The sequence below is a fragment of the Patiria miniata genome, unplaced genomic scaffold (genome assembly GCF_015706575.1).
Source record: "Patiria miniata isolate m_02_andy unplaced genomic scaffold, ASM1570657v1 HiC_scaffold_1, whole genome shotgun sequence".
NCBI classification, from domain to species: Eukaryota; Metazoa; Echinodermata; class Asteroidea; order Valvatida; family Asterinidae; genus Patiria; species Patiria miniata.
The window spans coordinates 21,038,354-21,053,566 of NW_024037047.1; the positions used below are offsets into that span (position 1 = coordinate 21,038,354).

At 36.4% G+C, this 15,213-nt stretch overlaps 1 protein-coding gene across 2 annotated transcripts in view; it reads left to right on the plus strand.

Moving 5' to 3' along the window:
- The window catches only part of LOC119725351 (tetraspanin-1-like), a 50,111-nt gene extending 46,876 nt beyond the window's left edge, over positions 1 to 3,235 (plus strand). For both annotated transcript variants that reach the window (XM_038196761.1, XM_038196752.1), the window contains exons 9-10: positions 24 to 112; positions 3,003 to 3,235. In XM_038196761.1, the coding sequence (XP_038052689.1) occupies positions 24 to 83 (60 nt within the window). In that variant the 3' untranslated portion in view covers positions 84 to 112; positions 3,003 to 3,235. The remainder of the gene's footprint in view (positions 1 to 23; positions 113 to 3,002) is intronic.
- Positions 3,236 to 15,213: the final 11,978 nt, after the last annotated feature.

Sequence of the window (15,213 nt, forward strand, 5' to 3'; positions counted from 1 at the left end):
TTTGGGTTTGATTTCTACCGCAGGTTCTACTCATGGTGATTACCGTGTTCTTGCTACGAAACCTCACTGATGATTACGATTGATGACCCATCATGCACAGGCTGAAACTGAGGTGAGGGGAGGGGCTACTGGAAAAGGGGGCGGAATGTCTAATGAACCCCAGTCGTATGTTGAAACTCATTTGTCAGGGTTCTCAGCTACTCTAGAAATCAGGGAAAAGTGTTGAAAATGAGTTTCCATTTTTTCAGTCATGGAAAATCAGGGCATTTAAGAAAAACACCAAAATTCGGGGAAAACTCAAGAGAATTTGACAGGAAATGGAAACAATAATAATAATAATTACCCTGGATTGGACATTTGGGAGACATCCCCATAGACTTGTGCGCAAAGTTTTTCAAACTTCAATGTGCCCTAACCCAATATTCCCTTGTCCTTTTTCAACGAATTTCAGTATGTTTACTAATTAGACCACAAGCAACAAATATAACCTAATTGCAACAGTAAAATTGTGCCTCTAAAGGGGGGCTGTGACATTAGAAAGACGTGAAAATGTCTCCCTAATGATCGATGTCTCCCATCGTGCGAAGAAATTACGATAACGTGTCTCCTTAGTGGTACCTTTACACGTATATACTTCTTGGAGTATCCAATCAAAAGTAAGTAATCACATAGATACAAATTTCTATAATCACAAAAGTCAATTACACGGAGAAAATAGATGCCTATGTATTCTTGCAACCAGAGTAAAAATATACTTAAATACAGAAAACCGGACAATACCTGGACCAGATGGATGAATATAAGGGTTGGGAGGCCCTCGCTTGTCAACAAGTTGCTGGTGTATTATCAGTATCTTAGTTGCTTTTGTTGCGACCACCTCTTAACTTCCAAGCAAACTCGTTAAAGTGAAAATATTTCTCATGGAAATATGGAACTTTCTCAGGGAAATAGGTAGTCTAGGGGCTAGACGTTGTTTGTTTGATACTTGATAACCCGCGGCCACGATAACCCGCCGCCACGAGAGGGCGTCATCACGACCAACCTTATCGCCCACGAACCCGTGTGGCACAACGTCTGGGCCGATTTGTATGGGTTGTGTAATGCGCGCGCACCTGTTCAGCCTAACATATGCGACGCAAATGTAATTCTGAACCAAACTCTTAAATTTCTTCCAGTAGCACACAAGATGTTGCAAGACTTTTGTGCAACTTCACTGGTCAGCTCTTTTGTGGTGCGAAGTATGCGTGAGACTGAGCATGGACCGTATTTGCCTGCAGAAGTAGCGCATGCGCACACGTTTCCCCCCTTTTTTGCGGTGGGAAATTTAAGCAATTGTGATGGGATCAAGCAACATGAGTCGTTTGTCGACCCTGGTCAAATTTTGTTTTATTACAAATTTCAAAAGAGCACAATCTCAGCATTACTGGTGTGAAAACCGCATGCTGATACCATCTTTAGTTAAAAAATTATGGAAGTTGAAACACCAACAAATGTGATGAAGTGGCCTTATTTTGGCCTGTTACTCCACATAAAAATTCCCGACAAACGACTCATTTTGCTTGATCACATCACAATTGACCTAGACGTTGTTTCTCACGGGTTCGTGGCCGATATGGTTGGTCGTGATAACGCCCTCTCGTGGCGGCGGGTTATCGCGGCCGCAGTTTATTGAGTATCAAACAAACAATGTCTAGCCCCTAGACTAGGAAAAAGGGGAAAATCAGGGAAGTTTATATTTCATAAATTGCTTGGGACCCTATTGATCACAAGTCTCAGGTTACTCAAATAAGCTGCAACAAAGGCATTCCTTTGTTGTTTGTTCGTCCATGGTTACTTGCGACTGGACTCGTGATGGACACGACTACAGCACTGTTGAAACTGAAATCAAAGAGTCAAGGAAAGTGTAATTTCAATTTTAGAAATTGACCTTGAAATTGACAAAATGAGGAACCGCCAAAAAGTCCTGGATAACTCGGTAGAGCACCGGAACGACAGTCCGTGGGTCGCAGGTTCAAACCCCGCTCCAAGTAAATTTCTTTGTTCAACTTTAAAATCATTATTATGCACCTAGTCAGTTTTCCGTGTGTGGTTTGTTAGCAAAAGTTGATACTGACAAACGAAGACTAATGGCAAAATAATTTTCAAGTTTGAGGACGACATAAATACTGTCACTTGTCTCAGTTTCCACAAAAACTGTTGCCCTTCCTTACCAAGTTTCAAGAAAGTACTACTTCTACCCTACATATTGTCACCGTCACCACGAAGTGACACTAACATAAAAAAATCAATATTTTACGATTTCGATTTTTTTTCCTGATTTGTGATTAATTACACATAATCTATCACCTCAAGAAGTTACTAAGCACATAGTTAATTAGTTTTGTCAAAACATTAATTAACATTAATGAACGTTTGCAACTTAATGGGTCAAAACCGGAAAATGCGTTTTCACGAAGTGTACTATACCATTCTTTTGCATGTAAACTGCCTGCACACTACGCGTCAAAAACGGGTTTTGCGTTTTCACGAAGTAACACAAATGTCACGTGATACGCATGACTCACTTCTGGTGTCATCACGAAGTAGCGCTAACCCATTAGCTAATACACATGGTTAGCGTCACTTCGTGAAAACTCGAACAGCGCGTATTCTGATTTTAGAGTTTATACGAAGTGACCTTAAGGTTAATTAGTTGATAACTCATTAATATTATTTGTTTTCAATAAAAATCACACATAAACGTGACATTCAAGATCCCAGCTTTCAGACAATGTAAAAAAATATGAATTTTGAGGCTAAAACGATGTTCAGATCACCGTTTCAAAACACCACCAACTTAAATCGCTTGTATCTCTAAACACACATTTTCCACTTCACAGGGGTTAAGGTCACTTCGTGGTGTCGGTGACGATATGAACACTGAAGCAAAAATGATCCTGCAATGTTTTGGAAAGAAAGTTGTCTATATCTGTTATTGATTTTCCATCTTTTTATCCCTCCAGATTACCTTGATCCTGGTGCGAGAGAGTGTATTGTTATGGTGCATTGTGGGTGAGCTGCTGCAATAAAAAATAATTGTGTATATCGTTTCCTGGAATACGAAGAAAAACAAGGTAAAAAAAAAGTAAAAAAAAAATCACAGTGGTGCATCAAGTGTTCAACACTGTCTACAATGGTCTTATTAAGTCAGTAAAATTAACAGTGAATGTAATTGTAAGTTAAAAAAAAAATTCTTACAAAAGTTGTAAAATAAAACTAAATTTTTTAAAAGAGCTCAGTATTGGAATACTAAATTTCCTGACTTGCACAGACCACAAACAACACACAGAATCACATTGGCCTTTTCTAATCATGTGATAGGAAACGCCCAATGGGCAGTCGAGTGGTGTCAACTCATTTGCATGGCTGGATACGGGTGTGTTTGAGTAGCTTACACATGTAAGTAAAACTTACATCGGAGCGTTCGATTTGCCATTACGTGATACTCGTGTCTGCCCCAGTGTCACCCACCACTACCCCAGCTCGCGACCGGTCTCTGATGGCTACCTGCATAATTTTTCTTTTTTTGCAGCATACATCGTATTTTAACCAATCACATCACACACCCTAACATGAATATTCATCACGCTGTGTGGATGGAAGACACTTGGGTTCTCGTAGTGTTTCCCTTCAATTAAACCTATCCCAACCAACAAAAACATTTGATGAAAACGAACATGGGTTCGAACCACAGATCTTGCGATCCATAGTTCATTCCACTATCCACTAGGCCACTGTGGCAGCTCGCCGGCAGCCGTTCAAAGAAATGCTTTAATGCACGTGCATGACTGAGTGATAGCAATGGTGTGACATCATTGTTATTTTCTTATGAATAAACATCAAACTAGCTGAATAATCATGATCCATTGACGATGTGTGCTGCAGATAAAAACATAGCTGGGTGCCCGGGTGTAATGACCTTAATTTTCCAGAATGCCTGGCAAAAAAACAAACATGCGGCAGCCTTCCATTAGCCTCCTTTCATGGCATCCTAGTGTGTACACCAGGAAGCTAATCGAACACACCCTTTTTGCAGTGCGAAAGTGTAGATTGTGTGGAAGATGAAAAAAGTGGAAGTGTGATAGTTAAAGGGAAGATGCAACATTTGCAAACATCAAAAAACGAAATGACCACATTATCACGAAATACCTTACTGGATTGTTAGAGAATGATAGTCCAAAGCATCCTGTAAAATCGTAGCTCTCGATGTGTAAACATTTTCAAGAAAACTTGTATTTTTCCAACGCTGGTCGGCCAACTAGCTTTGGAGAAAACTGGCTTTTTTTTCTCAAAAACTTCTTCTAAGTTTTCATATTTAGTTATTTCGAATTTTCTTTGCAAATAATTACACACCCGTGAAGGAGTACAAGCCTGCTAGACCGATTCTCTTACCTTACAATTCTCCAAAGTCTAAAATTGCTCCGTTTCATCTTAAGTGGGGTCAGGGAGCCAGACTACAAGAACATGATTGGTTTTCTTGGCTTTTCCAGCATCTACAAGCCCAAAACGTGAAACAAGTCAGTTTAACAATATTTTCTATAACATACTAATCCTCGGAAAATTGCAGCAAAGGCAGATGTTGTACTTTCCCTTTAAGTAAGGGTTTTATCAAGTTGGTAATTTCATGAGAATTGTTGGTACGCAATTTGAAAAAAAAATTCCAAACTGTTTACAAAATGGCGGGCAAGGGTAGTCTGGTGATGGATTGTGAGTAATTCGAGGAGTTTTTTTTTTTCATATTTCAATACTGAGCTCTGTTGAACTTTTAACCTTTCACCTTTCACCTCAAACTGTCCACGTACAGTTTGATCTTTTTTCAGATGCTAAGTTAGCATCAACTGCACGTGGAAAAGTACACATTCCCTGACGTTACTCAGTTTTACTTGTATAAAGATTAGTGAACACGCAGTTGGGTATTCTCTCAAGCGTGGTGCAGAAATTTGAAGTGTACATGTATATGTAACTTACTTGTTTAACATTTTAAAAAGGGGGAAAATCATGGTAATGATTTTTTTACATCTCTTAATAGTTCATGTTGTATGTAAAGAAGATTTTTATGAGTAGCGGATTTAAGCTAATATTTGTACAGAAAATTTGACTGTGTATTGGTACTTAGCATAGTTGTATCGTCTCCAGTGACACTTTTATCATGTTTTCAAAATATTTGGTGTATTTGAAATGGTCGGAAAACAGTGTATAATTTATGCTTTTGCTTCAGTTTTTTTCCTAACTGTAGGACAATTTTAAATTAGACATTTGACATTGAAAGTAGGTTGGTGTTGGTGTAAGATACCAATGCGCGAGTACCTAGTACTTATGCTACTCGTCCTGGTGATTTGTCAACTACTCACGAGTACTTAACTACTCACGAATACTTGACTACTCACGAGTAATTTACTACTCACGAGTACTTGACTACTCATGAGTAAACTTGAGTGCTCATGAGTACTTAACTACTCGCAAGTACTTTACTACTCACGAGTGTAGTTGAGTGCTCACTAGTACTTGACTACTCACGAGCACTTGACTACTCATGATTACATGACTACTCAGGAGTACTTGACTGCTAACGAGCACTTGACCACTCACAAGCACTTGACTACTCACGAGCACTTGACTACTCACGAGTACATGACTACTCACGAGTAATTTCTTCACGAGTTCTCGAGTTGAAAAAGTCCACTACTCGCCCAGGACTAGTGTAAGAACGAACTAGTTTAACAAGTGTGACTTTGTCAAGAAAAAAGTACTGTGTTCCAAAAATTTGTATGGAAAGGATAATACATGTAAACCAAATGGTTAATCGTTTTGGTTTTGTATACTGAGTCCTGAGTTTTGAGTAACAAAATGTTACTCATGCACAGAGTCCTTACTCACTGAAAAATGTAAACTCGCTGGTTGGTGCTGCAACATAGTCCAGTTTTGCAAAGGTTATAAATGAACACAAGTTTCAGTAAAATGGTTGCAGATTTTAAACGCATAGCTAGCTTACGTGTACTTTGCGCTGTATGACATTTGCCTTGTTTAGAGCATGGACATTTGAGTTTTTATAATGTACATGTATTTCCAAGTACATATCATTTTTTTTCTCAATTTTTGAATGTCTTTGTATTAATATCTTAGACTGCCCAAAAAATCCTTTTTAAAAAGACGGAACCAGCAATATCTAAATTAGAAGTACTAAAACACTTTGTCAAAAAGTAGATATTCTACATATCTAATTTTAAATACAAATTCCAGTTTGATAATATTGTCCTGCATGTTATGTACACATGGCATATGCATCGAGTCATGTTTCTTATAAATATTAATATATTGAACTTGTGATATTTTTGTCGATATCGGCAAATTGGCTTATTATCAATTCTGATATTGTCAATATATTGACAAACAAATCCTTTATACACCAGCTTGGCTAATTATCAATATGCGTGTGCCATGGACGCCCATTAACTCATACAATGCAATATAACTATTTTCTCTAATACTTGATGATATACCACGTTTTATATCAAGTTCACAAAATATAGGTTGTGATATATAAACTATTACCACGTTGAAAATTGAAATAGCTTTTAAATAATATACTAAATACTACATGCTTGCCATACCATTCTAGTAATGATGATGGAAGTGGGCTTTTTGCTAGTATTTCATTTTTAGTATACCAATATATATCTTTGAAGAACACCTTTCTTGCCGTTTGTACCAAATTTTGAAATAACATATTTTCTAAGAACCGGGCCAGTGTCAGACTGGACTGATGCAGTTTCAAATATTGTAAAATGTGAAAGAAAACCTTGTATTATCTTCAGAAATACTTCATACAGTTTATTCTTGCCAATGACGTTTCCTTTTTTGGAAACTCTCTGAAAATATTTTTCCCTGAGACAAAAAATCATCAAAACCTTGATCACCACCAAGCTTTGCACTAAAACAAGAGGCTCTAATTTCAATACTGTCAAGTTATATATGTGTAGAATAGCATTAGATATTCTTAGATATTGTAATAGCTTATATTATGTAATATAGCTCTGTATGAATATTTTAACAGAAGTGAGGTTTAATTAAAGCATTTGTATTACACTCGTGAAAAAAAAAATGTGTACAAACATATTTGATGTCAGTATTCTGTCCATAAAACGTTTCTGGAATTTTAGAGTTTACCGAAATGTTAAAGTGTACAATTTTTTTTTTTATAAAACGGTAGGCTGATAACGCATTCTGTTTTGTTTTTATGACGTCACTGTTACTTTATTCACAAAAGTTGCACGACTGATATGTTGAGCTGTTAATTGGATTATCCCTTGTTTAAATTCTACAAGATTATCCCTTTTTTCAGTTAACAAAACCTACATATATCTAATAGACTAAACTGGGCACGCTACCACGTGATTCAATCACGTGGCCCCCTTCCATGGCGGGTTTATAATAGACTAAATAGACTAAACTGGGCACGCTACCACGTGATACAATCACGTGGCCCCCTTCCATGGCGGGTTTATAATGTGCTAGCTATTGTTCACATTTGTTTCCCATGAAAGGGGGCCCCATGAGCGTCCAGTGGTCACGTGCCCGAGTTTGTCTACACTTTTGGTGAACAAAACTTAACCATCCAAATTAATGTTTCAATAATTCTACTCGTCTGCTGTGAAACTGATCCAAGTATTTATTTGACTTATTATATATATACTACATTCTCCACTTGTAATATCCGTTTTGACAAATTTTTATTTCTTCCAATTTTTAGATGCAGTTATACAAATCCAATTGCCAAGTAAACTATATCAACCCAGTAGCATGTATTTTTGTAAGGTTAGCTTACATATTTTACCATTTTTTCATCCACTATTTTAGCTTGGAAGTATTTGTACAAAATGTCATTTGTAGAGATGCAAACAAATAAATATGGCTGTCTTTGTAAAAAAAAAAAAAAAAAAAGGAAGAGAAAATGTATTTTAGGGTAAGAATTTGCATATCAAAAAGGGACAAAAAAATCCGTTGGTTTGGCTGAATGTTTTTGCAGATTCCAAGTGTAGATATGCGTTGTTCTAGATGAATTGTGTAGCATGTACTAGAAGCATCATCTGCATGGACGCAGTTGTGAACCTACAATAAAAAAAAAGTTTCAAGAAATAATTGTCAAAAAAAGAGAACATAATATACTTGAGGCTCATGTGCATATTCGGCAATTCTCAAGAATTGATCAATGACAAAAGCCCTAAAGTTACAAAAAAGGCCAAGTACCCTTTAAAAAAGATTTGAGGGGAGGAATTTGCTTGACTGAAGCTGCATGTGGAGAGATTATGAAGCAAGAAATCATATTTTGACGAGAGAAAAAGAGCAAAACTTTGCAATGAAATTGATGTAAAAAATCACAGGTTTGTGCACATTGTATGGCAGACGAATTGTATTCAAGTCGGTCACAAGTCCATCCAGGGTTGAACAATGACAAAGGAATACCTCTTGATACACATCATTTGAAGAGCTTGCGACTTGCGAGTGGACTTGCTAAATAAGAAGACTTGGACCGGTGTAGCATGAATTTTGGTTTTATGAAATATGGACTCATTGGTGGTATATTGCGAATGCTCATGCATAGATAATTAGGAGAGGGGCCGGTCACGTGAGAGGGTTTAACCAATAAAAGGGAAAAAGAGTCCGATTTTCATACGAGACTGATTTTCATATGACACCGGCTTGGTTACAGTTCTAATAGGGCGGCCATTTCGTCTATTTTGTATTCTTGTGAGTGTTTCCTAAACCTAGATTTTGCCCCAGTCTTGGCTTCAGGCCCTTCACCTTCCTACCATACGGGGCTGTGACAAAAGCAGATTATGTACTGAACGCTCTAAATAAACTGTACAACATTGTTTTTTTTATAACAAGTGTCTTCGTGGTAGTCGACAATCTTTTATGTCTGTTGTTCAAGAGTGATTTAGTTAACTCCCTTCCAAGACGGCTGAAGCCAAAAAAAAAAAAATTTGGTCAGTTATTTTTCGACCCCAATTAATAACAAAATTTCAAGGGGTTAATCCTGCAATTTTCATTAAATTTGGTTTATGAAGAACTATTCGGCAAACGACTCACAAAAAAACGTTTGATGCTAGACGAACATAATCGGTATTCATACACCAACAATTTTAAAGATTTGGGCAATAATTACTGGGGAAAAATATAATTGTTGCTTGATTTCGTCCAAATTCCTGTTGTATTGGATTGAAATTTCTTCAAAATATGGGGTGTTTAAATGTTGATTGATGCTCCTCTTACCGCCAAAGGAATTTCTCAATTTCTGCATTGTTTGTAGTAAAGTCAATTTTTGGCCAAATTTAGATCAAAATGTAAGGCTAACCCCTCAGGGATCCTAGAACACATTCCAATTCGATTTCTGGACAGACGTGCTTTTCAAAATGAAATTTCGACCAACATTTGGGATAAAATCAGTCAAAAATGACAATTGTTTTTTTCCAAAACTCGATGATTTTAGCCCAAATCTTCAAATATTGGGAGTTTGAATGTTGAATGATGCTCCTCTAACCTCCAAAGCAATTCTGCATTGTTTGGAGAAAAGTAATTTTTTTGCCAAATTTGGATCAAAATGTAAGGCTAGCCCTTGCATTTTTTTCACATTTTGCCAAAAATTGAAATTGCTTTACACTTGCTAGAACGATGCCTTAGCGATCCCAAAACACATTCCGTTTCGATTTAGGGACAGATGTACTTTTCAAAGTGAAATTTCGACCAACATTTGGGGTAAAATCGGTCAAAAATGTAAATTTGTTTTCTCCAAAACTCGATGATTTTTTCCCCCCAAATCTTTAAAATATTGGGTGTTTGAATGTTGAATGATACTCCTCTTACCTCCAAAGGAATTTCTGCATTGTTTGGAGAGAAGTAATTTTTTGGCCAAATTTAGATCAAAATGTAAGGCTAACCCCTTGCATTTTTTTCAAATTTGCCCAAAAAAAAGCAATTTCCTAAAACTTGCTAGAAAGATGCCTAAGGGATCCCAGAACACATTCCAATTGGATTTATGGACAGATGTGCCTTTCAAAATGAAATTTTGACCAACATTTGGGGTAAAATCAGTCAAAAATGTTAATTTGTCTTCTCCAAAACAAGAAGATTTTTGCCCAAATCTTGAAATTATTGGGAGTTTGAATGTTGAATGATGCTCCTCTTACCTACAAAGGAATTCTGCATTTTTTGGGCGGAAAATCATTTTTTTGGCCAATTTTGGATCAAAATGTAAGGCTAACCCCTTGCAATTTTTTTCAAATTTGGCCAAAAAAATAAAATTGCCTGAAACTTGCTGCAAAGATGACTAAGGGATCCCAGAACACATTCCGTTTCGATTTAGGGACAGATGTGCTTTCCAAAATGAAATTTCGCCCAACATTTGGGGTAAAATCAGTCAAAAATGTTAATTTGTTTTCTCCAAAACAAGAAGATTTTTTCCCAAATCTTGAAAATATTGGGTGTTTGAATGTTGATCGATGCTCCTCCTACCTCCGAAGGAATTTCTGCATTGTTTGGAGAGAAGTCATTTTTTGGCCAAATTTGGATCAAAATGTAAGGCTAACCCCTTGCATTTTTTTCAAATTTGGCCAAAAAATGAAATTGCCTGAAACTTGCTGGAAAGATTCCTAAGGGATCCCAGAACACATTCCAATTGGATTTATGGACAGATGTGCCTTTCAAAATGAAATTTCGACCAACATTTGGGGTAAAATCAGTCAAAGATGTTAATTTGTTTTCTCCAAAACAAGATGATTTTTGCCCAAATCTTAAAAATATTGGGTGTTTGAATGTTGATTGATGCTCCTCTTACCTCCAAAAGAATTCCTGCATTGTTTGGAGAGAAGTCATTTTTTTTGCCAAATTTGGATCCAAATGTAAGGCTAACCCCTTGCATTTTTTTCAAATTTGGCCAAAAAAAAAGCAATTTCCTAAAACTTGCTAGAAAGATGCCTAAGGGATCCCAGAACACATTCCAATTGGATTTATGGACAGATGTGCCTTTCAAAATGAAATTTTGACCAACATTTGGGGTAAAATCAGTCAAAAATGTTAATTTGTCTTCTCCAAAACAAGATGATTTTTTTCCCAAATCTTTAAAATATTGGGTGTTTGAATGTTGAATGGTGCTCCTCTTACCTCCAAAGGAACTTCTGCATTGTTTGGAGAGAAGTCATTTTTTAGCCAAATTTGGATCAAAATGTAAGGCTAACCCCTTGCATTTTTTTCAAATTTGGCCCAAAAAATGAAATTGCCTGAAACTTGCTGGAAAGATGCCTTAGTGATCCCAAAACACATTCCAATTCAATTTAGGGACAGATGTGCCTTTCAAAATGAAATTTCGACCAACATTTGGGGTAAAATCAGTCAAAATGTTAATTTGTCTTCTCCAAAACAATATGATTTTTTCCCAAATCTTTAAAATATTGGGTGTTTGAATGTTGAATGATGCTCCTCTTACCTCCAAAGGAACTTCTGCATTGTTTGGAGCGAAGTCATTTTTTAGCCAAATTTGGATCAAAATGTAAGGCTAACCCCTTGCATTTTTTTCAAATTTGGCCCAAAAAATGAAATTGCCTGAAACTTGCTGGAAAGATGCCTTAGTGATCCCAAAACACATTCCAATTCAAGTTAGGGACAGATGTGCCTTTCAAAATGAAATTTCGACCAACATTTGGGGTAAAATCAGTCAAAAATGTTATTTTGTCTTCTCCAAAACAATATGATTTTTTCCCAAATCTTTAAAATATTGGGTGTTTGAATGTTGAATGATGCTCCTCTTACCTCCAAAGGAACTTCTGCATTGTTTGGAGCGAAGTCATTTTTTAGCCAAATTTGGATCAAAATGTAAGGCTAACCCCTTGCATTTTTTTCAAATTTGGCCAAAAAATGAAATTGCCTGAAACTTGCTGGAAAGATGCCTTAGTGATCCCAAAACACATTCCAATTCAAGTTAGGGACAGATGTGCCTTTCAAAATGAAATTTCGACCAACATTTGGGGTAAAATCAGTCAAAAATGTTAATTTGTCTTCTCCAAAACAATATAATTTTTTCCCAAATCTTTAAAATATTGGGTGTTTGAATGTTGAATGATGCTCCTCTTACCTCCAAAGGAATTTCTGCATTGTTTGGAGAGAAGTCATTTTTTAGCCAAATTTGGATCAAAATGTAAGGCTAACCCCTTGCATTTTTTTCAAATTTGGCCAAAAAAATAAACTTTCCTGAAACTTGCTGGAAAGATGCCTTAGTGATCCCAAAACACATTCCAATTCAAGTTAGGGACAGATGTGCCTTTCAAAATGAAATTTCGACCAACATTTGGGGTAAAATCAGTCAAAAATGTTAATTTGTTTTCTCCAAAACTCGATGATTTTTGCCCAAATCTTAAAAATATTGGGTGTTTGAATGTTGAATGATGCTCCTCTTACATCCAAAGGAACTTCTGCATTGTTTGGAGAGAAGTCATTTTTTAGCCAAATTTGGATCAAAATGTAAGGCTAACCCCTTGCATTTTTTTCAAATTTGGCCAAAAAATGAAATTGCCTGAAACTTGCTGGAAAGATGCCTTAGAGATCAGAGGATTAGAACACATTCCAATTGGATTTATGGGCAGATGTGCCCCTAAAATGAAATTTCGACCAACATTTGGGGTAAAATCAGTCAAAAATGTTAATTTGTCTTCTCAAAAACAAGATGATCTTTGCCCAAATCTTGGAATTATGCATTGTTTGGAGAAAAGTTATTTTTTGGCCAAATTTGGATCAAAATGTAAGGCTAACCCCTTGCTTTTTTTCCCCTCAAAATTTGCAAAACATTTTAACTGCTTTAAACTTGCTAGAAAGATGCCTTAGCGATCCCAAAACACATTCCGTTTCGATTAAGGGACAGATGTACTTTTCAAAGTGAAATTTCGACCAACATTTGGGGTATATCAGTCAAAAATGTTAATTTGTTTTCTCCAAAACTCGATGATTTTTTCCCCCTAATCTTTAAAATATTGGGTGTTTGAATGTTGAATGATACACCTCTTACCTCCGAAGGAATTTCTGCATTGTTTGGAGAGAAGACATTTTTTGGCCAAATTTGGATCAAAATGTAAGGCTAACCCCTTGCATTTTTTTTCAAATTTGGCCAAAAAATGAAATTTCCTGAAACTTGCTGGAAAGATTCCTAAGGGATCCCAGAACACATTCCAATTGGATTTATGGACAGATGTGCCTTTCAAAATGAAATTTCGACCAACATTTGGGGTAAAATCAGTCAAAAATGTTAATTTTTGTTTTCTCCAAAACAAGATGATTTTTGCCAAAATCTTTAAAATATTGGGTGTTTGAAATGTTGATTGATGCTCCTCTTACCTCCAAAAGAATTCCTGCATGGTTTGGAGAAAAGTCTCTTGCGGGGGGGGGGCCAAATTTTGATCAAAATGTAAGGCTAATCCCTTGCATTTTGTTTAATTTTGGCCAAAAAAAACAAATTGCTTGAAACTTGCTGGAAAGATGCCTAAGGGATCCCAGAACACATTCCAATTGGATTTATGGACAGATGCTCTTTTCAAAATGAAATTTCGACCAACATTTGGGGTAAAATCAGTCAAAAATGTTAATTTGTCTTCTCCAAAACAAGATGATTTTTTGCCCAAATCTTGAAATTATTGGGAGTTTCAATATTGAATGATGTTCCTCTTACCTCCAAAGGAATTCGGCATTGTTTGGAGAGAAGTCATTTTTTGGGGGGCCAAATTTGGATCAAAATGTAAGACTTGCGTTTTTTTTTCAAATTTGGCAAAAAAATGAAATTGCCTGAAACTTGCTGGAAAGATGCCAAGGGATCATAGACCACATTCCAATTGGATTTTTGGACAGATGTGCTTTTCAAAATGAGATTTCGACAATTCGGGGTAAACTCAGTCAAAATATGTTGAACATCTGCCTAACAAAAAACACGCGGAAACAACACACACACGATCCTGGGACAACAACTTATTGAATACCTGTCGTACTGGCTTGACAATTCGCCTTGTGATTGGTCAAGACTAGTAAAACAAGCCTATGAAGTATATTAAGCAAACAATTCAAATTCGTCGCCGTAAATTACTTTTTCTTCACGGAGAAAATCTGCCCAACTATACTGAACACGCAGAAACAACAGACACAACGGTTCCTGAACAATTACTTATTAAATAGCTGTTGTACTGCATTGAAATTTCGCCTAATGATTGGTTATGACAATAGTAAAACAAGCATGAGAAGTATATTAAGACAAAACAATTTAAACAAATGCTGTCTCACCAAAAAGCATTTTTTTGTCATCGCGGAGAAAAACCTGTCTAAAATGTAGCCCCAGTCTACAGAATATCTGCCAAACCATTGAACACGCCAAAAATTGCAAGTATCTGGCAAAAATGATCAGATATGAGTAGCAACGGAAGAACATCTTAACCTCAAGCCGAATTCACATTGAACACAAATCACGCGGAGATACTTTGAAATAGCAATAATTTAATCCATAAAATCCAAGTGCAGATTTCGGACAACCCAGAAATGGGCATTTTGTGAATGAACAGAATTGGCAAGATGTGGTATGCATTAGAACAAGGAACATTTACTGCAATGTAACAAGACTACAAAGAGTACTTCTTTTATTTCTTGGTAGCAACTGCGCGCCCTCTGCTGTTCATGACCTGAAAAGTGCAGTCAATTAATAGGCTGGCTTCCGTAACTCCATTTTAAAAACAGAATCGATGATGATGCGACTGGGAACCAGGCAATCTGCCATTGTTTTTGTTTAAACGAAAGAGGTCGCTGTGATGACAGAGCCGTAACTGTGACGACATATTGGGGTGGGTGTGGCTTACAAAAAGAGGTCAACCTAAACATATCATTTTATTAACGATCTTTCGTTTTTCATCATTAAATGAGTAAAGGTACTAAACTGCAATTATAATGAACAGGATTTTTCTAGTTTGTGCTTGGAAAATGGAATCGGTACAGCGCCCTCTTTCGCTTATTTTATTACCTATAGTTTTATCTCAAGCGTTGGTTTGTGATAATTCTACACATTTCCAAGAAGAGTATAAATACAAATGTACAATACTTTTTGTTTTTGTTAACTTTGAAGAAAATTATGGCACTACTTAATTCACCGAAGCA